At 41.6% G+C, this 22,817-nt stretch overlaps 1 protein-coding gene across 1 annotated transcript in view; it reads left to right on the forward strand.

Moving 5' to 3' along the window:
• Positions 1–22,817, forward strand: part of TIMELESS (timeless circadian regulator) — a 955,757-nt gene that overhangs the window by 588,374 nt on the left and 344,566 nt on the right. The window contains exons 17-19 of the mRNA XM_044083673.1: positions 8,217–8,334; positions 9,039–9,240; positions 16,837–16,988. Coding sequence (XP_043939608.1) covers positions 8,217–8,334; positions 9,039–9,240; positions 16,837–16,988 — 472 coding nt within the window. The remainder of the gene's footprint in view (positions 1–8,216; positions 8,335–9,038; positions 9,241–16,836; positions 16,989–22,817) is intronic.

Consider the following 22,817-nt stretch of genomic DNA (forward strand, 5'->3'; position numbering starts at 1 on the left):
AGAGAAACAAAGTATAAAGTAGTTAGGAAGCATTCAAGTAGGTTAAAAAAGATAAAGGATTTGGGGAAAAAGGAAACATGATTATGAAATAAATCAAGAAAAAGTTAAAAAAATGCCATTTAAACAAATGTATTTGTTGCGGGGAAAGAAAGTAAGAGGTGGCACCATATCTAAACAAAGTGGTAAAAGAAAATAGAAGGGTAATAAGAGAAATAAATGAAAAGGAAGAGGTTGTCAAAACACAAAAGGAAATATTGGATGTAATAGCTTATGTAAATAAGACTTTTTAAAAATATAATACAGAAAGACATAATTGGAGAGTGGAAAAACCTAATTAAAGAAGATAATATGGAAATAGAACTGAACATAACTGTGAAAGAAATGGAAAGCATATAAAGGACAGTGGATATGGAATCTGCTACAGGGCTGGATGGGATTAAATATTCCATGTACAGAGAACATGCTAGATCGGCAGAAGTAGTATTTTGTAGAGGTGTTAAATGAATAGTTAGAGAAAGGGGTGAAAGATAGAAATGTGGACTGGAGTTATAAAATTCATATGGAAAAAAGGAGAAATAGAAGATATAAGGAACTAGAGACCAGTAGTGTCAAATAATGTGGATTATAAGATATGTATGAAAATAATCATAGGAAGTTACTAGGCTTTTGGCCCTGAGGCCCCTAAATGCCTAGGCAAGAATTTAGCCCATGTTCCAACACGTCAGCACCCTATGCCGCTGTCCAGCAGGGACATAGGTGGAATCCCAGGGGTGTATTTTCTGTTCCCCATCCAGTTATCTAGATTGCGCTTAAATAGGTTTAATGAGGTACTCTGCTTTACGTGGAGAGGGAGTCTATTCCACAAAAGGTGGAGTCTCCAGGACACAAATCTGTCCTGCCAACAAGTCCTATTGATGTCACAGACCAGGTTGAGGCCTCAAGTGCGGGTTACTTGAGTGGAGCTTGTCTTGCGGATATGCAGCAGTCCCCTCAGGGTGGAGACTGAGCTTGCTTTGTATGCCAGACAGAGGTCGCCTCTAAGGAGTCTGTAAGAAACTGAGTAGAGGGACAGGGTTTTTTAGCCTATCTGTGGAGGGTAGATGTTTGAGGCCATGGATTCTCAGGGTGAAGAATCTCTGGGGTCTCTCCAGCTGCTGCATTTGCTTTGCGAGGTACGTGCTGAAAGGAGCATTGTATTCAATAATTGGTCATATAAGGGAAGAATATAGGGATGTTATGACCACCTTGTCCCTGGATGAGATATCCTTACTAATGAAGTGGGCCATGTAGAAAGCTTTTCCGTACAACGAAGGCAGTATGGTGGTCAAAAGTCAGTTTGCTATCAACCTCGGTTCCCAAGAGTCTCATGACTGATTGTGTGCTTATTGTGTGCTTAGTGCCTTATTATCAATGTGATAATTTGTGGGATGTCATTTTCCCCAAAAAGGATGATGATGCATTTTTTGGCAATCAGTTTGAGGCCATGTTTCTGGCACCAGTCATTTGTTTGGGTGAGACCCTCTTGGAGGATGTCCACATCACTATGGGAATTGATGACAGCACCCAGCTTGCAGTCATCTGCACACTTGGTCAGCCATAGCCCACTAGATTTGGCCTGCACCTCTTGAAGTATATACCAAACAGCAGAGGACCCAAGACCAATCCCTGGGATACACTGCTTGTTACGGGTCTACTACTTGAGGTGGCTTTCCCTATTTTGACTAAGTGGGTTCTATCAGTGAGCCAGTTTGCTACCCATCTGGTAGCATATGGATTGATACCTGAGTAGGGAATAGTATCGAAGGCCTTGGCCAGATCAAGGTAGGCATTGTGCACTAACTTCCCCTCTTCTATGGCCTTGGTGACTGTCTCAAAGAAGTTGACCAAATTGAACAGGCATGACCTCCCCTCGACAAAACCAGACTGTGTCGGATCAAGTGTCTGGAGGTTGCCAGTGTCCTTGTTAATGAAGTCCATTATAATCTGCTCCATGGCCTTGCAGATCAGGCGAGTTAGGCTGATGGGTCTATAATTTCCTGGATCGGTGGATGATGCACCTTTGTGCAAAGGGATGACAGTAGCTGTCCTCCACTTGGCTGAGACAAAGCCGGTACTCAGGCTTTTGTTGAATAGGGTGCCTAATGGTGCTGCAGGTTCCTGCTTGAGTTCATGTAGGATGCAGCCTGGGATGTTATCAGGTCCCATGGAGGCTGTATTTTATGCCTTTAAGAGGGCAGTGATGACTTGCTCCCTAGAGATAAGGGGAGGGGGGCAGGTACTGGGGATGTCCTGTTCCACTGATGGGGGGCGGCAGTAGAGTGAAGTTTTCACTGAACCTGTCTGCCAGCAGGTTGGGTATATCTACAGGGTTTGTGTATGTGGTGTCCTTAACAACCAGTTCTGAGCAGACTTTGAGATTACGGACGTATGTGAAGAAAGCCTTATGATTGTCTTTAGTAGATGTGACCAGTTTGGACTCCAGGTTTGCTTTGGAGGATTTCACTAGTGCTCTTATTTGCTTGTTCAGGCTAAGGAGAGATTGCTTCCAATTAGACACCTGCTCCTTCTTGGTCCTGGACAGCATTCTTTTTCCTTTTATTAAAGAGTTTATTTATTGTAGATGTCCACCAGACAGGTTCACTTTTCCATGTGGAGGATGATTTCGTCCTGTCTGGTATTCCATGCAGCTATATAAATGCTCACATAGTACTTTGGTGTAAGTTTGGACATTTCCAGTTTCTGTGAAGGGGGAGGGGGCTGTGAAGCTGTTTATACCTTCCCTCAGGAGGTTGTAATCAGCTTTGGAGAAGATTTTTTTGTCCCACCCTAGCTAGGGGATGTCGGCGGAGATGGTCACTTCAAAAGTGACTACTTTGTGGTCGGATCTTACCAGGGATGATGACACTGTAGGGACACTGCAGTGGTTACTCATGCTGGTGAATGCCAAGTCCAAGATATTTTCACCTCTTGTGGGGGTGTCAACCAACTGCTCCAAGGCATTTACATTGGCAAAATCAAGTAATCTCTGGAGACTGGAAAATAAAATGAATAAATTATTAACAGAAATAGTATTTAGAAGAAAAGGGAAAGGGAGTCAAGAATTTTTAATAATAAGGGATATGGTAGATTTAATAGAAATTTAGAGCTTAAGGTTGTGACAAGTGATATGCGTAAAGCATTTGATTATATACAGCATGAAAGTTTATGGGAGATTTTAAAAGTGTATAATGTAAGTGGAAAGATGATAAGAATCATTTTGTCAGTCTATGAAAATAAAGTAAGATTAGTAATAGGTGGTTGGTTAGGTGAAGAAATTAAACATAAGATGTGGAATAAGACAGGACTGTCCAGCAAATAGTATTTTATTTGTGTTGATTATAAATGCAGTTGTTAATGAAATAAATGTGTCATTAAGAGAAGCAGAATGTAGCACAAATGAGGGTATACAAATGCCAGTGATGCCTTTATATGAAGATGATAGTGTTAATGACTAAAAATGAAGAGTGGATAGAGATAGCTTTTAAGAAACTTAGTTGAGTTGAAAGATATAGGTCTAAGTATAAATTAGGATAAAAGTAAATGTTTAGGAAATAACCGGAAAAATAGAAGGGATACAGTTTAATAGACAAAATGAAATTTTAGGAATAAAATTTGGTAGTGATCAGCTTAGAATAATACAGTGACAGAATATGATGCAAAAATTTAGAAATATATGTTTGTTTTGGAGGACATATAAGTTGTATAGCAAAAAAAAAGTACATTTAATTCTGTGCTATTAGGAAAAACAGCATATTTAATGAACGTAGTGATGGTACCTGTAAGACAGGAGAAATATTTATCTTCAATAAAATTTGCATTTATTTGGGCATCCAAATTAAATCTGATTAAAAGAGGTCCATTATATGTAAGAAAACAAGGAGCAGGGTAAGGGTTTTTTAATCCTATAGTTCATGCAGCATCTTTGAATTTATATAAGGTTTTTATACTTTGAAAATAATAAAGGATCAATAGCTTTAATAATGAAAGAAAAATTTGGGATAAGATGAAAAACTTAAAAAGAGGAAAAGGATATTTGAGTGAGAAATGAAAGCGTGTCAAGATAAAATTGTTCTAGAAATTAAATATATGTAATATAGAAAAGAACAGAAGAGAATGGTACGAGAGTATAATGTATAAATATTATACATATCCATGCAAACATATAGAGAAAGAAAAATGTAAGCAATAAAAGCAAGGAAAGAGAGATGTAAAATATTACAAGTGTGCAGATTTTCTGTGGAGATTAACAAGAAAATTACCAGTAAATTTGAATATGCCATATTAAAAATGAGGATAAGGAATTTGTAATTACTGTAGTTGAGGTGGAGGTAACAGAACATTTTTTAATTGTGAAAGGGCAAAGAGAATATTGGAAATATTCGTGAGAATGAAATTATAAAAGAATGTAAATATGGAAATTGTAGAATATGGTTATTATGGGGATAAAAGTGTAAAAGAGGTAAGAATGTGGATTGGAAATCGTTTCATATAACAAGGATATTTTTGAATGAAAGATTAAATGAGAATAAATTTAATTTAAAAATGGATACTGTCAGAAATATTGCAAAAGTATGATCTTGGTTATGGAAAATTAGGATGAACAGAGGAATGAGAGTAAAAAAAGGAATGCAAAAATTGAAATGTGACTATGTAAATAAGTGCAAATAAGTTGAATATGATGTCAGTAGTGTAAATATTATAATAATTTTAAAAAGAATCCCTACTCTTTTCGATGAATACCATAGGATCTTTGACATCCACTTGATCTACCAACAACTCGAGCAGATGGGGGTCTCAGTTTAATGTTTTATCTGAAGGATGGCACACTTAGGTGTGCAATACCCCCTTATGCTGCACATCATTGTCAGCAATTGATCTACCTGGTGTGGTAATAGAACCCACAGCCTTCTGCACCAAGGGTGAGTATGCTGCCTGTTGCACCACTGACACTTTCATTCTCCATATTCATTCAATAATAATGGCTATTCATTTTCTTTTCTTAAATTTTTAATATAAGTATGGTTTCAAAATGAGCAGTGATCCTGGACATTTTAGGTTCAGCAGAGATATCTCCAGGAAGATTGATACTCTGCCAGTGACTCGCAACAATCTTCCCTCCCCTTTGTTTTTCCCAATTCACTCCCCAGTAAAAGAATTTACATATGTTTCAGCGTAGTGGTTTCAAGTAACATTGGACAGTTTACTCCAAGAAAATCTGAACAACTTTAATTCCAGGCCCATTTCCAACCACTCCTGCAAATTCTGTCTGCTGAATTCTGCCCTTAAATCATCAGCTACTGAACATTATGCAGAATGATGACCAGAGGAGCTTCATGCTAGAGCTTTTCTGTGATCTCTCGCACTTTAGCAAGTTTATCAAGATAAAAAAAAAAGATGCAAGTATTATGAATACTACTAACTCTACCAGTGCAGGACACACTTTTAGTAACCATGGACTTGCAGGGTGTCCTTTAACTGCACATCTCTGCTCTCAAAGTTGACTCATTGTTATACAAGACTTTTTGTGTGGGATTCCCATCATTAATACATGTCCTTTCCATTTTCTTTCACCAAGTGTGCACTTACATTTTTACCCCTCTGATTTATGACCGGTTCACATCTACCCTTATATGGAAACATATTCAGACAGTCTTCCTTTAGAGCTTTATACCTTGCAGTTCTGCAGGGTCTGCAGTGCTTGAACAGTAAGGGTGCCTTTCTCATTGAGGGAAAAACAAATGGGTCTACCTTCCAAAGTGATTTGTAGGGGCAGTCCTAGAAAGCAGATTTTCTGTGATAACTTTACCAGTACAAAGAGTACAGCTGCTGAAAGACGTTTTCCTGTGTGTTTGGAAACAAAAGTCACTGACCAGCAAGAATATTTTTGTATTCTGGTCTGCTGAATCTGTTCTGTTCTTATGGTTCTTGGTGTCAAATTAAACATGACAAAGGTACAACAGTGCTTCCAAAATCTTTGGAATCAGAGTTCCTAACCCTTGAATCCTCTCTGTCTTTTTATATCAAGCTTTATGAAAGAATTACGTGGTGGAATGACCAGATTACCCTCAAACACAGAGTGCCCTTATTCTCTGATTTATGAATAGAAAGCTATGGTCAACTCCACGCTGCAGAGGAGATCTCCAAGTTTAAGAATCTGAAAAAGCAGTGCTTATGATTTAATCCTTGAGGAGATGTTGAATGTTTATCCGGCATTGATAAACTTCATATCTGCCTTAAAACCTGGGAGCCTTCGGACTGCCACAGCACAAGAGCAGTGCATTATATCAACAAACAAAGACAGCTGTTTAAGTTTGTAGCTTAGTCACAATAATGTTAGAGCTACTTTTTTAGCCAGTCAGGTCACTTCTAGTCATTTATATTCGCACTCTAAAAAATGATTTGGTAGTTGCTCTTTTTTTAAAAGAAGTATATCATTCTCCTGTGAGTGGAAAGTGGTAAGAGAGAGATTTCTTGAAAGAACAAAGAATTTGGGTATCAAAGGTGTCCTAGTTATCTCATATATGAATTGTCAGCTTCCTTATTTTTGTTTCATGCTTCCCACAGGCATGTGTGGGCCACATACACTGTTTCCCAAAACAAATGGCCAAGCACCAGTGTGTTTTAAACACTTGAATTTGTATTAAGTTATTTCAACCACATCAACATTGTGAAATAACCTAATAAAATATTTGAGTGCTTAAAACACACTGGTGCTGGCCATTTGTTTTGGGAAGTGGTGTTTTGGTTTGGCCATTTGCATCTGTCATACTTGCGAGCTGTTTTTGCCACAGACACATTCCCCATCATTTGGTATCGGAGCCTCTTAAATGTATTTACTGTGATGTGTCTTAGTCTAAAACTGTTGTTAAGGGTTAAAAAAAATCTAATGCCAGTAGCTATGGTAAAACTATGTGTTCTTATAACAGATGTTGGTAGCTGAAACAGCAGTCCTGCCACAGCAAGCTGTTACCTAAAGAAAAAGGCACTGTTCTGCATCCAGGTATTCAGTATGACAGTTTAGGGGGGGCTTCAGGTTGGCAGGTTCATGTCACAAAGCAAGCACATCTCTTCAGAGCTGTTACATTAAAAAAAAAAAGTTTAAAAAGACCCAATACCAGAAAAATATTTTCCCGGGGGTGGGGGGGGGGGGTTCTGCTTTGCAGCAGTGGCGACACATGCATGAGTGTAGGTGTATCACCCACAGCAATGAGCATAATGAGTCCGCTTTGTTGTGTGTGTGGTTCTTCACGCAGTTTGGGGATATAAGTGGAAGTGCACATGGTGTTTCTGAGGCACTTTTAGCAGGGCACGCAAAGCCACTCTGGTGGTGGTCTTGAGGATTCAGGTTTACTGATCTGCCTGACCCACTGACTGGCCTGCTCCCCACCACATGATTCTTGGCTGTAATAGAAGGATGAGGGTTGGTGTGTTCCTAGGAACAAATGGGCCTTAGGGCTCTTTCCCTGATAGGAGATGTGCTTTGTTTTTTCTGATGTGGGTATCACTGATGAGCCCCTCAGATGGTGAAACAAATGGGCTGTAGGTCACTTACCCTGCCTAGTGATGGATCTGGTATATGGGTTATAGCACTGATGAGCCCGTCAGATTGGGAAACAAATGGGCTTATAGGTCTCTTACCCTACCTAGTGATGGATCTGGTATATGGGCTATAGCACTGATGAGCCTGTCAGATGGGGAAACAAATGGGCTGTTGGTCTCTTACCCTGCCTAGTAATGGGTCTGGTATATGGGCTGTAGCACTGATATGCCCCTCAGATGAGGAAACAAATGGGCTGTAGGTCTCTTACCCTGCCTAGTAATGGGTCTGGTATGTGGGCTAATGAGACCCCACTAGTGGCCTAGTTCACATGTGCAACTTGAAAATATTTGTCAGACCAGCTCTTTGTTACTTACATAAGTAGTTTTGTGATTTCACAAATATTCACAATTTAAAAAAAAATAGCCTTATTGGGGCATCTTGGGAATTATTGTGATGAATTTAGCAGAAGCAGCTTTACATTTGGCGTGATTGCAGGTCTGCAGTATAATTATCGGTTCACATTTTTTTTTTTTAGTGGGGTGGTGATAGGGCACAGAGTAATTATGTAAAAACGTAATTGGAATTCTGAAGGAAAACCCAATATGCATAACGTGCATTTGTTTTTTGCACTTACAAGGGCAGTCACCACCTGAGCCAGAGGATACTGAAGAGCTTGACAATGAGGTAGAAGATGAAGAGATGGCATCTGTTCAGGTTTCAGAAACTGAATTTAATTTCATGGATTATATGAAGAGGTAAGTTTTTTTTTCTTTTTTGGTATTACGCAGCTAAGGAAATGTATCCAATTCTTAAATAATAAGCATAATAATAATAAATGCTCCAGAAATAGTATAGTCCAAGTGTCAAACAGGCAATTAAGAAGACAAGCACAGTGAGAGGAAGGGCTCTTTTAACAGTAATGGAAGAAGCCATGTATGAGCACATCTTACTGCAGTGAGCTTTAATTTTGCATCTGTATAGAGCTATGTCTTGTAGCCGCGGTGGTGCAGCAGTAGCATTGTCGCCTTACAGCAAGAGGAGTCTGCATGTCCTCCCCGCGGTCAAGTGGAGTTCGAAAGACATGCGTGAATGGGCATGCCTTCATTGAAGGTTGGGTGTCGAGCTGGCACCTCGGCACCATAAAAATCTCCTGCCACTCATTAGCGGACCAGAGTTCCGCTGTGACAACCCCTAACCGTGAAAAGCCGAAAGAAGAACAACAACATAGAGTTATGTCTTGGTTCCACCTCTTGTTACAACCATTTGATAAAGGCCTGTATACTAGTACCATAAAAATTTAAGGAAGCTGTACTGAGTTTCATAGAAGAAAGTTATGTACTGGTAGTATTATGTAATTTTAACTGTGACAGTTTGTACTTTGCATACTTTATGCCTGTAAATATATGAGACAGAGAATTGCAATACATTATTGATGGGTGCATTTTTTTTCTTGCTGCAGGTTTGCCAACTGTAATGTAATAAAGCCCTACTTTCTGTTGCTGAAGAACTATATGAAAAACAGTTCTCATACAAACCACTGCATTGTGAAGATGCTACATAGGATAGCTTATGACCTCAAAATGGATGCCCTTCTGTACCAGCTCTCAGTTTTCTGTCTGTTCAACAAAATTGTCTCTGACCCTGCAGCAAGTACTTATAAGGTGAGTATTTCCCCTCATGTCACTGTTTTGTGATTGCCATGTTCATGACTTTAAGAAGTTGCTGTTGACACCATCCAGCAGGGTAGTCACACCTCATTATTGTGTGTTCTGTTTTTGATGATGTAATATTGCAGTGCATACATACTAGTCATATAGAATGTGGTTCAGAATTGCCACACTGCTTGCAGTCATCACTGTAAATAGCAAGAGTAATTTAAATGTTGTGTCTTGTAAGTCAAATATCCTTTGTAAAGCCTGCCTTCTCAAACTTTTTTTGTACAGGAATAATATCACCTTCAGGAATTACAATTTTTTTTCTTTCGTGAGCCCTTCTGAGTTTCTTTCTGGCCACTGCCTCCATACCGCTCATTTGGAGTTCTGGGTGACTTCCTGGTCTGCATTTGGCTCCCCCTGCATGTGTTTCCAGTTTAGGTTGTCTGAATTTGGCTTTTGGTTAATGGGTGCAGCTCCCTTACTGTGTCTGCCTGTTGTTATATACAATCAGTGGCAAGGATCAGGGTGGCAGAAAGACCAGATCCTACATCACTTAAATGCCATTAGGCAGCCAGGAGGATTTTTTTTATCTCCTTCTGTTCTATGAAGTTTCACAGGGATATGTCTGCTTCACCTACTCTTCTTCCAGGTGTCTGGTTCATTCTGGTCAGAACCTTCACTGTCCCTTGCGATAGGAAGATGTGCCTGTAGGTAGGATTTTGTGATCTCTACCCACCAGTACTTAATAGCAAACAGCCATAGTGCATTACTGAATCTGGGTAACCCAACAGCACAGACAAACACCTTGATGTTCTTCGTGTTTCACTGTTGCAGTCATCACACTTGGGTTATCTGCCTGCAGGTAGCCCTCAGTTGACCCAAATACTAGAGTCTTGGGATTTCTGCGTCGGATGCTGTTGCCTCTTCCATGACGTCAGGATGTCAGGGGTATAAAACATTCAGCCGATGCCATTACATCAGCTTTTCTTGATGCGTGGGAGCCCGAAGCAGAAGCAGTTCGCAAGTACCGGTCGGCCGCTACCTGAAATTTTTGTTGTTCGAGTTTCAAACCTGAAGTCTTCTAAAGCGAATTACCCTGTTGGAGATCCTTTTTTCTTGCTCTAAATGTCAGAAAAAGTTAACAATTGTCTTCCTTGTGGAAAGCAAGTACCTCACACAGATTTTCACTCTTACTGCATCACCTGTTTAGGCCCAGACCACGACATTCCTCGCTATAGGTTTTGTACCCTGTTTAATGCCTGAACTATTTGTCTTCAGGCTATCTTTGCCGCTAAATTCTTTCACTCCCCATATTCTGAAATGGCTTCGACAAGCCATCCGACTACCAATCTTCTGAAAAAATGTAAGGATAAAGACAGTGACACACCGCATAGGCCGATACTCAGTTAAGCGCCTTCACAGCCCCTGATACCCGCTTCTACAGATTCGCAGGCCTCTGCTGAAACCCATTCGGAGTCCGGTATGCCGCAAGATGATTCTTCGACTATGGAACCTGTGGATGTCTCTACCTTGGATGGGTCCCGAGCCGCTGTGCAGGCACCGGCTTCTGAGGGTGTTTTCCGACTTTCCGATGTCCGTATTAAACCAACATCTTCGTTTTTGACTAAAACTACCGAGTTTCTCAGGCCCAGAGTTCTCACTACGCCTAGAAAACCGACAACTAAAGTGCATGCTCAAGCTTCCATGCCACATAAAGAAATGCTTAGAATGGCTGAAGACCTTATAACTTTAATTAGGGGAAGCCAGCCTTCCCCCTCTATAAGACAAAGGATTGATTTTTCCTTCTGATTCTACAGACCGTGAGTCCTATGGCTGTGATCCCTCTGATAATCAGGACATTCCCTTATCTACCTATGAGGATTCAGATGCAGAGGATTCCATTCCCTCTGCCTCCCCTCCAGAGGACTTTTCTTTTGGTGAAACCTTGCATACTTTAAGAGAGCATTTCCACTGGGAATGCCAAGACTATCCACAGTCCAAAAAGAGACTCAGAGAAGTTTTAGACTTGCCTCAGCACAGGCCTCTAGCTATACTCCCTGTCCTGGATATTGTAGATGATGTCTTCATGGAATCCAGTCTTACTCCTGATACTTTACCACCAGCTCCTAGAAAGCCTGACAGGTACTACAGAGTACCTGACTCACACAAATTTATTTTTAAGAATCCCACTGCGGATCCAGAGACCTTTTCCCAGGGACCTAAAGGTATTAAGGCTACTACAGCCAAAAACCTTACCTCTTTGGACAGGGATTCTAGAGCTTTAGATAGATGGGGCAAGAAGGTATATACCTCTGCAACTCTTGCCATAAGGGCTTTAAATTGCCAGTTTCACATGTTGAAGTACCAGCAGCATATTATGGAACTAATTAAACAGAAAATGTTGTTACTTCCAGATTGTGCAGAAAATAAAGATTCACAAGAGTTAAGGCATTCTACAAACCAAGTTAGTAAACATACTTTGCAGTGTGGCTTTCATGCCTTAGAAGCATCTTGCAGGGCTGCTGCACGCGGTCTGTACTGAGAAGGCATGCTTGGCTGAAGGAACAAATCTTGCCAGACCATGTCAAAGCAAAATTACTAGATGCTAGATGCTCCATTAAACCAGGAACGTTTGTTTGGCACAAAAGCATAAAAAGTTCTTAAAAAGATGGAGGAAAAAGCTAAATCTATGCAAACTGTTAAAGATTTCTTACAGGTACAGCCACCTGGATTCGGTAGACATTGGTCTTCTAAAAACTGGTTCTTTCTAGACCCTCTCAGGCCTTCTCAGTCCAAGCCCAGGGGCAGCAGACCACCAAGACTACAATCTCAGGGTATGCAGAGACCTAAGTAATGGGAGTGCTCCCGCCTCAAAAACAGGGAGGGGTAAGCCAACCCCTTATGGAAAAAGTTCACAGTGACTCATCTATCATCTTTTCCAGCCATGACCAAATACTTGCACCTCTAGGAGGAAAACTCACCCTGCATGCAAAAAATGGGATGTCCATTACCCAGGACATTGGGTCCTAAGCATTGTATCCTAGGGATACCGATTCTATTTCTTCTCAGTGCCAGCCCCAAGCGGGTTGCCAGACCTTCCTTCAAACCAGTGGGCAGAGGCTCAAAACCAAGTACTTTCTCTTCTCAGTATCAGGGCTATTCAGCCTGTTCCAATAGAGAAAAGGGGACAGGGTTTTTACTCCAGACTGTTCTTGGTGTCCAGAAAAGAGAGCTCATGGCGCCCTACCTGGATCTGTCCATTCTCAACACCTCCCTGGTGGTCCCAAAATTAAAAATGCTTACAGTACTACATCTGCTTCCTATGCTAGCCAACGACTCCTGGCTAGTCACCCTAGACTTAAAAGAAGCTTATCTGCACATCCCCATAATGGAATCTTGCAGGAAAAAATCTACGTTTCAGGGCAGGATCTATGCACTATCAGTTCTCTGCACTTCCCTTTGGCTTATCTACTGCACCCAAGGTATTCACAAAGTGCCTGCTTCCAACCATTGCATACTGCAGGCAGAGAAATATTCAAATTTACCCATACTTTGACGATTGCCTGATTTAGGCGGACAGTCAGGAATTGCTACTTCAGCACCTGGCATTTGTTAAGGGACTTCTAACTTCTCTGGGGTACACCATCAATGAAAAGAAATCACATCTGGTGCCCAGCCAACAGATTGTATTCCTGGGAGCAAGATTGAACACAACTTCCCAGATGGCATTCCTCAATCCAGAAGAGCAGGTTCATTTGACAAACTACTTCAAACTAATGGCCACCAAGACCCAGCTATCTGCAGAGAAAAATACTGCAAGCCCTAGGGTTCATGGCCTCGTGCATTCTACTAATTCCATATGCAAGTCTGCATATGAGGAAACTTCAGTGGTACTTAAAAGGTCTCTGGTGTCAACTCTCTCAGGACTTGGAAACGCTGATTCCTATCATTCCTTCACTAAGGGCAGAATTCGTTTGGTGGGCAGGGGCTTTCAACCACAACAAGGGACTTACTTTCACTCAACCTCTCGCCGCCCAAATCCTGACAACAGGCGCATTAGTCTATGCATGGGGGGCTCACATGGCAGGTAAATGCATTCAAGGCAAATGGAGCCCAAGACAAATTCACCTGCACATCAATCAAAAAGAAATGTTAACTGTACAGAATGCTCTGACAGCCTTCAAATGCCTTATCCTTCCAGGACAACTCTTGATAAAGACAAACAACACCACAGTTACATGGTACATAAACAAGCAGGGGGGGAACTCATTCCTACCCACTCTGCAGGTTAGCCATGGCCCTGTGGAACACAGCCTTGAGCAACCAAGTGCACCTGCAAGCTCAATTCCTGCCAGGCAAACAAAATTCACTGGCAGACGACTTAAGCAGAAATCTACTGGACCCACTCGAGTGGAAACTGGAACCCAACTCATTCGAACTTCTAATCAACGGGTGGGGACCACCACAGCTGGACCTCTTTGCTTCCCCCCAAAAACAATCAATTGAGCAAATTTTGCACCAGAAGTCCCCACAGCTAAGCATGGTGAGTGGATGCCCTATCCTTTACACAGGAAAACCTCTCAATTTATGCCTTTCCCCCTCTGCCCCTCCTTTCAAAAGTACTACTCAAGATCAAGCAGGACAGACCAAGGACAATCCTTATTGCACCAGACTGGCCACGCCAGCACTGGTACCCACTCCTACGCATTCTGACAGCAGTGCCACCCTGGCACCTACATCAGACCCTCTCCCTTTTGTCCCAGGAGGAGAGACAGATTTTGCATCCTCAGCTGCAAACTATGAACCTTGCAGCCTGGCTTATTCCCTGAACACACCACCAGCAGCCCTCAGCAAACATGTGCTGGACATTACCCTTGAGGCCAGAAGGCCTAGTACTAGGAAATCCTATTCAGAAAAATGGAAAAGAAACTGTTCTTGGAGCCAGTCTCTAGGAAAGGACACTGCCGTCCCCTCCTTACCTCTAATTCTAGATTACCTAGCAGAGCTGCTCCACAAAGGCCCTTCCTTCTCATCAATTAAGATTCAGGCCTCGGCCTTCTCAGCTCTTTACAATACGGAGCCACCTGTCTTTTCTCACCCTGTGATCCAACAGTTCCTGAGAGGAGCTAACTATTTAAGACCCCTGAGGAGAGCTCCCACCCCTGCCTGGGACCTTAACTTTGTACTAGAGAAGCTCCCACTTCCCCCTTTTAACCCTGCTGCTACAGCAGAGTTAAAATTCCTCTCTTGGAAAACAGCTTTACTTCTAGCCATCACTTCAACAAGAAGAGTGTCTGAGCTACAGGCATTAATGGCTGTGGAACCCTTCCTTATTTTCCAGGTTGACAGGGTCTCCATCAGGACTAACCCATCATTTGTGCCCAAGGTGGTATCCAGTGGGGCTTAAAACCAATCCATCCATTTACCAACCTTTTTCCCTAATCCTTAGAATAAAGGGGAGAGGATCCTGCACTCTTTGGACGTGCACAGACAGCTCAAGTTCTACAGTGGCAGGACTAAGCCTTTCAGAAAATCTGACCAGCTGCTAGTCAGCTTTGCTACAGGGGCAGAGGGCAAGGCCATTTCAAAGCAAACCATTTCCAAATGGATAGCACTCTGCATCTATTTCTGCCACGAACACCATGGAAACCCTACTCCGCAGGGGATCGAAACTCATTCCACTACGGCTACCTCAACTTCTACAGCATTTCTCAGGGGAGTCCCTACCAGGGACATCCTGGAAGTTGCAACCTGGAGTTCTGTGCACACCTTCACCAAGCAGTACCACTTACCAGACTTTTGTAAATCCAGAGCTGGATTTGACTCAGCAGTCTTACAAGGCCTGCTAGCCAGCCCTAATTCTTGACTTATCTCCACCTTTCCTCAGCTTTGGGAATCAACTCAATTGTGATGACTTCAACAGTGAAACATGAAGAACATAGTACAGTTGTGTACACTTACCATAAATGTAGATGTTCGAGTGTATTCACTGTTGCAGTCCTGGTTACCCTCCCTCCAGCCCCCTGACTATTGTAGACTTTCTACCTGTCCTCTTTTTGGCCATATCTCATGGCCATGGTATTTACTTTTTACTGGAGGTGCTCCACACCATGTACTTGCTTCCTATTTTGGGGGCTCCTGACATCTGAGGCAAGAAAAACTGATGTAATGGCGTTGACTACATGTTTTATACCCCTGACGTCATGGAAGAGGTGACAGCATCCGATGCAGAAATCCCAAGACTCTGGTATTCGGGCCAACTGAAGGCTACCTGCAGGCAGATAACTCAAGTATGATGACTGCAACAGTGAATACACTCGAAAATCTACATTTATGGTAAGTGTACACAACTGTACTTTTTTGCACTAGGATGGACAGAATTTGGTAACTGACATGGTGAATTTAATTTGAAATAGCAAATATTAAGTTTGTCCATCACCTAACTTGATAAAAGGTTTTTTGCAGGTAATATACTGCAGGACACAAATTTTATTACGAGCACAGATTGTATTGGAAATGGAGTTTGATCAAAGGGTGGGTACATTTCCATGTACAGAAACAGTCTGCAAAGATTAAAAAAATGCATTGCTTGCACTAATTATTTTAATAGAGAAATGAAATTTGTTAACTTTGAGTGATGATACTTAAACAGCTTCGGTTACTTTGGTAGTAGAATGCCAAATTAGGATCTGAGTTTCCTTGAAAGTTTCAGCAGTTTGTAAAATGTCTTTTTTGTTGAGCTTTTCTCACCTGATTGTAGTACATGGATGCTGGAGAAAAAGTAGGCACTACAGGCATCACTTCTCATGCCACTACCATGTGTGTGTACACGCACACACATGAGAATGAGCTTTGTTTGGCTAGAGTGTTTTCATGGCTGCATATTGCAACTGCATCCTTTAATTATCTGTTTATATGTTATTGGTGTTTAAGTTCCCCACTGAACAAATCTGTTTTTTATCCTACTTAGATTTAAGATAGTTTAACAAATTTAGAAACTATGTATTCCTTTCTAAGAATGAAAGTGTAATATCTATAGGACTGTCTTGTTATGCAGTGTTAGCTAAACTCATTTTCAACAGTGCTTCCTGTAATGAATGGAGTTTTCGGGCTGCAAGCAGTGCTGCTAGTGCAACTTCAGGATGATAGGAACAGAATGTACATTTGTTGTATCACTATCACAGGAACATCAGAACTCCTGTTCAGATTTTAACTCTGATTGCCACTCCAGAGCTGGAGTCAAATTTGGGTGTCTTTTGGGAACAACTTTGCCTCATTTCATTATCGGAATACTGCCAGTGGCTTAATAGGCGGCACACTCACATTTAGTAAAGGAACAGGAGAATGTGTGTTTAGGATTCTTATTCCAGTGCTGACACTCCGTATTGGCTCAGCATATACTACAAGTAGTTTTTTTTTTCTTACTTAAAGGAAAGGTACTCTGTTAACTGTTGCAGTTACTTTTTGTGTAATGTTTGCATAAAATACAGTAGTGTAAAAGTCTGTTAATGTAGCTTATTCCACTTTATAACCAGTCACCCAAGTGATTGCTAATTCAGGAATATGTGTGTTATAGAATTTATTGTTTTGTTTTCTGTTTAGGAGATGGTGGGTTTGGCTAAATACATCCTGAACAAATTCTTCACTCTTGCGGCAACAAACCACAAAGCCTTTGTGGAGCTGTTATTCTGGAAGAACACTAATACTATTCGGGAAATGTTTGAAGGCTATCAGAAGCCGATCGATGGAGAGGGGTAAGTAAATAATTATACATTGCCAAAAGACAAACTGATAAAAACAAGTATCACAAGAATGGGTCAGTGCGAACTACTAATCACAAAAATATGACCTTAAAAAGAGTTTAAATTTGTACCCTGTGGTAAGATAGGAGGGGGAGACGTTCTTACTGAACTTTGACTTTTTACGAGAAAGTTAAATTCACAACTGTTATTCATAAATAAGGATAATGGGTACAGCACTAGACATAGTGGGGTTAACATGCAAAAGAAAAGCTGTTTTAATCTCCCCTCCATCCTCTTTTTCAGTTTTTGAGAAGTCTTGTATGGAGGACATTCATAGGATTCTCAATCGTAGAAATAGGAGATTTATAATATGTCCAAAGAAGAAAGAAAATTGCTTTGAGAACAACCAAAAAATCAGAGATATGAAATCTGATAAAGGTGGGGGTGATAAAGGTGGGGGTGTAGTTTTGTTTGATAAAATGGAGTAGAACAACCACCTTCTTGAGATTTTTATATGATACTTACAAATACCAGTTGACATCTAAAAACAAAGTTTTTCTAATGCATAGAAAAATACAGTTATTACAGGGAGTGATTAATGAAAATCTGTTTGAATTTTTGAAATCTGAACACCCTACAATCCCTTTGGCTTTTGGAGTCCCAAAGGTCCATAAGGACATCCAACACCCTCCCTTCAGGGTTATTATAGCTGCCCATAATAGCCCTATATATTCACTGGGTGTATTTGTGGACAGGTTGCTTAAGGACATCATAAGACCTATCGACTAGTTGTTAAAAGACTATTGGGACTTTTTAATGAAAATCAAAGCCAATTGGTACAGTGAGATGTGTATTTTTTCTACCATAGATATTAAAGATTTATTCACATCTATACACCATCATGACAGACTGAATTTGTTTCATGAAGCTTTAAGGGAATTAACCCCACTAAGTGACACTATGGTGAATTTTTTGATGGCTACTATGGAACATATTCTAAACAATAACTACTTCACGTTTGAAGGGGAATTTTTTAAACAAACTAAAGGGGAAGCAGTGGGTGCGAGTTGCACACCCATGTGCACAAATTTGGTCCTGTACACATGGGTGAAGAGGTTTGTTTTTAATTCAGAATTTTCTAAGGATTGCTTGACCTACTTTAGATACCTAGACGATATCGTTATTTTATGGAAATCCCCATGCAAAATTGACATATTTTTGGATTACCTGAATAACAGTGGAATTTTCATAGGTTCATAGGTGTGTACTAGGCTAATGGCCCAGGAGCCTTTACAAGAATAGCCCATAGGATTACCCTGGCATCGTGCCACCCGACCTTAGTTCCCAGTCCCTCTGTCGGGTATAGCCACTGGAGTGATTCCTGGGGTGAGTTTTCTATTTCCCATCCACTCATCAAGATTTCTGTTGAAGACGGCCAGTGAGGTGCTCTGCTTGACATGCATGGGAAGTCTGTTCCATAGCATGGGCAGTTTCTGGGTTATGAACCTGTCCCTCCAGCATGTTTTGTTGATTGTGGTAATAAGGTTGAGGTCACTGGAGTGTGTGGTGCAGAGGGATTGGGATTTCTTTAGATGTAGCATTTCTAACAGAGCTGGGTCAGACATGGCTTTGTAAATCAAGCAGAGATCTCCTCTAAGTAGGCGATATGAGACAGAGAATAGTTGGAGTCTTTTGAGTCTGTCGATATAGGACAAATGTTTAAGGCCTAGGATCCTCTTTGTGAGGTACTTTTGCGGCCTCTCCAGTTGTTGCAGGTGTTTAGTGAGGTACATGCAAAATGGGGCATTGTACTCGATGATTGGCCTAATGAGGGAAGAGTAGAGGGAGACAATTACCTCTTTCTTCCAGGATGCAAAACCCTTAGTAATGAGATTTGCCACATAGAAGGACTTTCTGACCACAGTGGCAAACAGGAGTTGAATCTGAATCTTGTATTGATTACCTAGATGTAACTTTATGTAAAGATAAACCTAACAATAAGTTTTGTTCAAAAATTTTTAGAAAAGTGACTTTCTCTAATACTTGCCTAGACTACCACAGCAATCATCTGGGACATGTTAAGAAAAATATTTTTAAAGGACAATTGCCCCGAGCAGCTAGAATATGCTCGGAATTGGATAGTTTCTTAACTGAAGTTAACACCATTACAGACATGTTCATGGAAAGAGGTTATCCCCATGGCTACCTAACAAAAATAGCACAGGAAGTTACATTAGGATGGGGTAACGGATAAAAACCTCTTTTAGACACCAATAGTGGTTTGATTCCTAACAGAATGGCGACAGATGGAACTTCCTATTTTCAAAACAGTATGGTGCTACCTTTTGGTATGGGTAGTCAGGAAGTGAAAATATAGTAATAAAAAATTGGACCATTTTTAAGAACAACTCAGATATACTCAAAACTATAGTGCAACCCCTTGCTTTGTTTATAAAACAGGAAGAACTTTAAAATGGCTATTTGAACATGAAATAATGTATCACCAAATACCTGGAAGAGGAACAACAAAGTGTGGTGCATGCAGACAGTGTCCCTATATTTTGGAAGATCAGATCATTAACTTGGAAACATGTACCCTTTAAAATTCTGCTTAAAAAGGATAATTGTGGTACTAAGTGCATTATTTATATCACTATGTGTGTCACTTGTGGTAGTTTCTATGTAGGGAAAACTGAGCAAAATCTACAAACACAATCAAGCATGTAAAAGTATGAGTAGATTCAAATTTGGAATTTTGGATATGATACCCATTAACATAAGAAGAAGATGGTGGGAATTAGGTTTGGAGATTAGAGAAATACAGTGGCAATTGAGGTTAAACGCCATGGTATTCCCTGGTTTGAATGACAGTTGTACTATCGATGTTCTTCGTGTTTCACTGTTGCAGTCATTACATTTGGGTAATCCTGCTGGCAGGTTGCCCTCAGCCGGCCTGAATTCCAAAGTCTTGGGTCCTGTGTCGGCTGCTGTCGTTCCTTCCCTGACGTCAGGTCATCAGGGGTATAAAAGAAGCAGTCAACACCATTTTCTTCAGTCTTTCTTGCCGCGCGGTGCCCGAAGCAGAAGCAGTTCGCAAGTGCCGATCGGCCATCTCCTGAGATTTTCGTGTTCGAATTTCAGATCCGAAGTCTTCAATAAAGCTAAGTACCCCATTGGGGAAACTTTTTTCTTGCTCCAGACCGATGTCAGAAAAAGTAAATAATTGTATTTCTTGTGGAAAGCAAATACCTCATAAGGACTTTCATTCTTACTGTATTCCTTGCCTAGGCCCTGATCACAACGATGTTCTTCATCTCACATTGCTGCAGTCCTTACATATGGGTAGTCCGCTGTCCTCGGTCGGCCCGAATACCAAAGTATTAGGCTGACGTCGGTCAAGGCGCTTAAAACTGACATCAGGACGTCAGGGTACAAAAGCGCATGACCGACGTCATTTCCTCAGTCTTTTTTGCCGCATGGTCCGATGCAGAAGCAGCGTTGCAAGTGCCGTTCGGCGTTCTGAAATTTTCAATTCGAGTTTCAGACCGAATCCAAGTTGGCTAAGTACCCGTTAGAATATTTGGTTTTCTTGCCTCAGTGTTTTACGGATGTCAGAAAAAGTGAATAACTGTATTTCTTGTGGGAAACAGATACCGCATAGGGATTATCATTCTTTGTGTATTCCTTGTTTGGGGCCTGAGCACGACGTTGTTGGGTGTCGCTTTTGTGCTAGGTTCAATAAACGCACTATTAACCGATGGTTACATTGTGCTAGGCTGGTCTTTGGGAAGTGGTGCAATTATAATATGCCGTCGAATTCTCCGGCCGCTTCTGCAAGAAGCGCAAAGACAAAGCAGTTAAACCCAGGCAAGATGAGTCATCCGTTCGGACGCCGGTTCTTTAGAGGCTTCAGTGGAACCGGTGGTTCCGACGCAGCCTTCTCTGGCGTCTCAGCGGGAGACTTTGATTTTGCAGGAGGTGGTCTCTCACGAGGCAGGTCAGGCTGAAGGGGGTTCTCAAGTTACTGTACTCCGCTCCCTTCCTAGGGTGGTTAGGCCTTCTCCTTCTGTTTCCAAGGCTTCTCCCAGAGGCAGGCCAGTTTTAGCTTCTGTTGGTGTCACTCCTAGTTCAGCAGGGTCTGTGCCTAAGAAGCACATGCTTAAAATGGCAGAAGATTTGATTACTCTGATTAGAGGTTCTTTGCCCCTCCTGATAAGAGGCCTAGGGTGGAGCCAGAGTTGGGAAGTTTTGAGCAGGCTTCGGATGTTTCAGAGTCTTCAGCTGAAGACTTGCAGGAGTACTCTCTTTATTCTGATTCTGATGCAGATGATTCCACTCCTTCTGCTTCTCCTCCAGAGGATTTTTCTTTTTCAGAGACACTTCATTCTATGAGGGAACATTTTAAGTGGGAAGGTCAGGACTTCTCTGATTCTCGGAAAAGGCTTAGGGAATTTTTGCTGTTACCCAGCATAGGCCCTTGGCTATACCCCCTGTTCTGGATGTTGTGGAAGATGTGTTTGCAGAGGCTTCACTTAATCCTGATTCTCTGCCTCCTGCTCCTGTTAAACCGGATAGGTATTACAGGGTGCCTGAGGCTCATAAATATCTTTATAAGAGTCCTAGGGCGGACCCAGAAACTATTAGTCAGGGACCTAAGGGTGTCAAGGCCTCTGTTGTAAAAATCCGGTTCCTCTAGATAAAGAAGCCAGAGCTTTGGATAGATGGGGAAAGAAGGTCTATACATCTTCTACCTTAGCTATGAGGGCTTTGAATTGCCAGTTTCATATGTTGAAATATCAAAACTTTCTTCTTTCTCAATTGAAGTCTAAGGTGGATGCTCTGGCGGAAGGCATTGAGTGTAAAGAATTACAAGATTTGGTGCATGTCTCTGAACAGGTGGGTAAGCATTCATTACAGTGTGGTTTTGATGCTGTGCAGGCCTCGTCTAGGGTGGCTGCCACTGGCTCAGTTCTTCGCAGGCACGCCTGGCTGAAGGATCAGAATTTATCTGACCATGTTAAGACAAGGATTTTGGATGCTCCTTTGCAGTCTGATGTGTTGTTTGGTTCACCTGTGGAGTCAGTCTTGAAGAAAATGGAAGACAAGGCTAAGTCTATGCAGGCTGTTAAAGATTTTTTGCAAGTTCAGCCTCCGAAGTTTAGTAGGAATTGGCCTGCTATAAGGGGTGGACGTATCCTTCTTATGATTCTCAGTCTAGGGGTAGATCTAGACGTGGTAGGGGCAGAGCTCAGAGTTCTTTCAGACCTAGAACAGGGAGTTCACCTGCACAATCTTCGGGTGAGGGCAGGGGCCAGTCCTTTCGTAAACAGGCCCAATGACCTACTTTTTCAGCTGCCAGTTCCTTCTTGCCTGGCAGCACCTTTGGGAGGAAGGTTAGCACTCTTCAAGGAAAATTGGATGTTGATTACCCAAGACAAATGGGTACTGGATATCATACACCAAGGTTACAAGTTTTATTTCCATACCTTGCCTCCTTTCAGAGGCATGCCGGACGTTCCTCCTCAGCAAAGACTAGAGGCTCACAAACAAATTTCTCTACTACTTCAAATAGGGGCCATACAACCGGTCCCTCTGCCAGAAGTGGGCCTAGGATTTTATTCTCGCCTGTTTCTAGTACCAAAGAAAGGAAACACGTGGAGACCAATTTTGGATTTATCTATCCTCAACACATATCTGGACATTCCCAAGTTCAAAATGTTGACGTTACAACAGCTTTTACCTCTGCTGGGCAAAGATCACTGGATGGTGACTCTGGATCTCAAGGAGGCTTACCTTCATGTTCCTATCAGGCCCAGTTGCAGGAAGTATCTGCGTTTTCGG

The sequence above is a fragment of the Protopterus annectens genome, chromosome 9.part0 (genome assembly GCF_019279795.1).
Source record: "Protopterus annectens isolate FY-2018-M chromosome 9.part0, PAN1.0, whole genome shotgun sequence".
Lineage (NCBI taxonomy): Eukaryota > Metazoa > Chordata > Ceratodontiformes > Protopteridae > Protopterus > Protopterus annectens.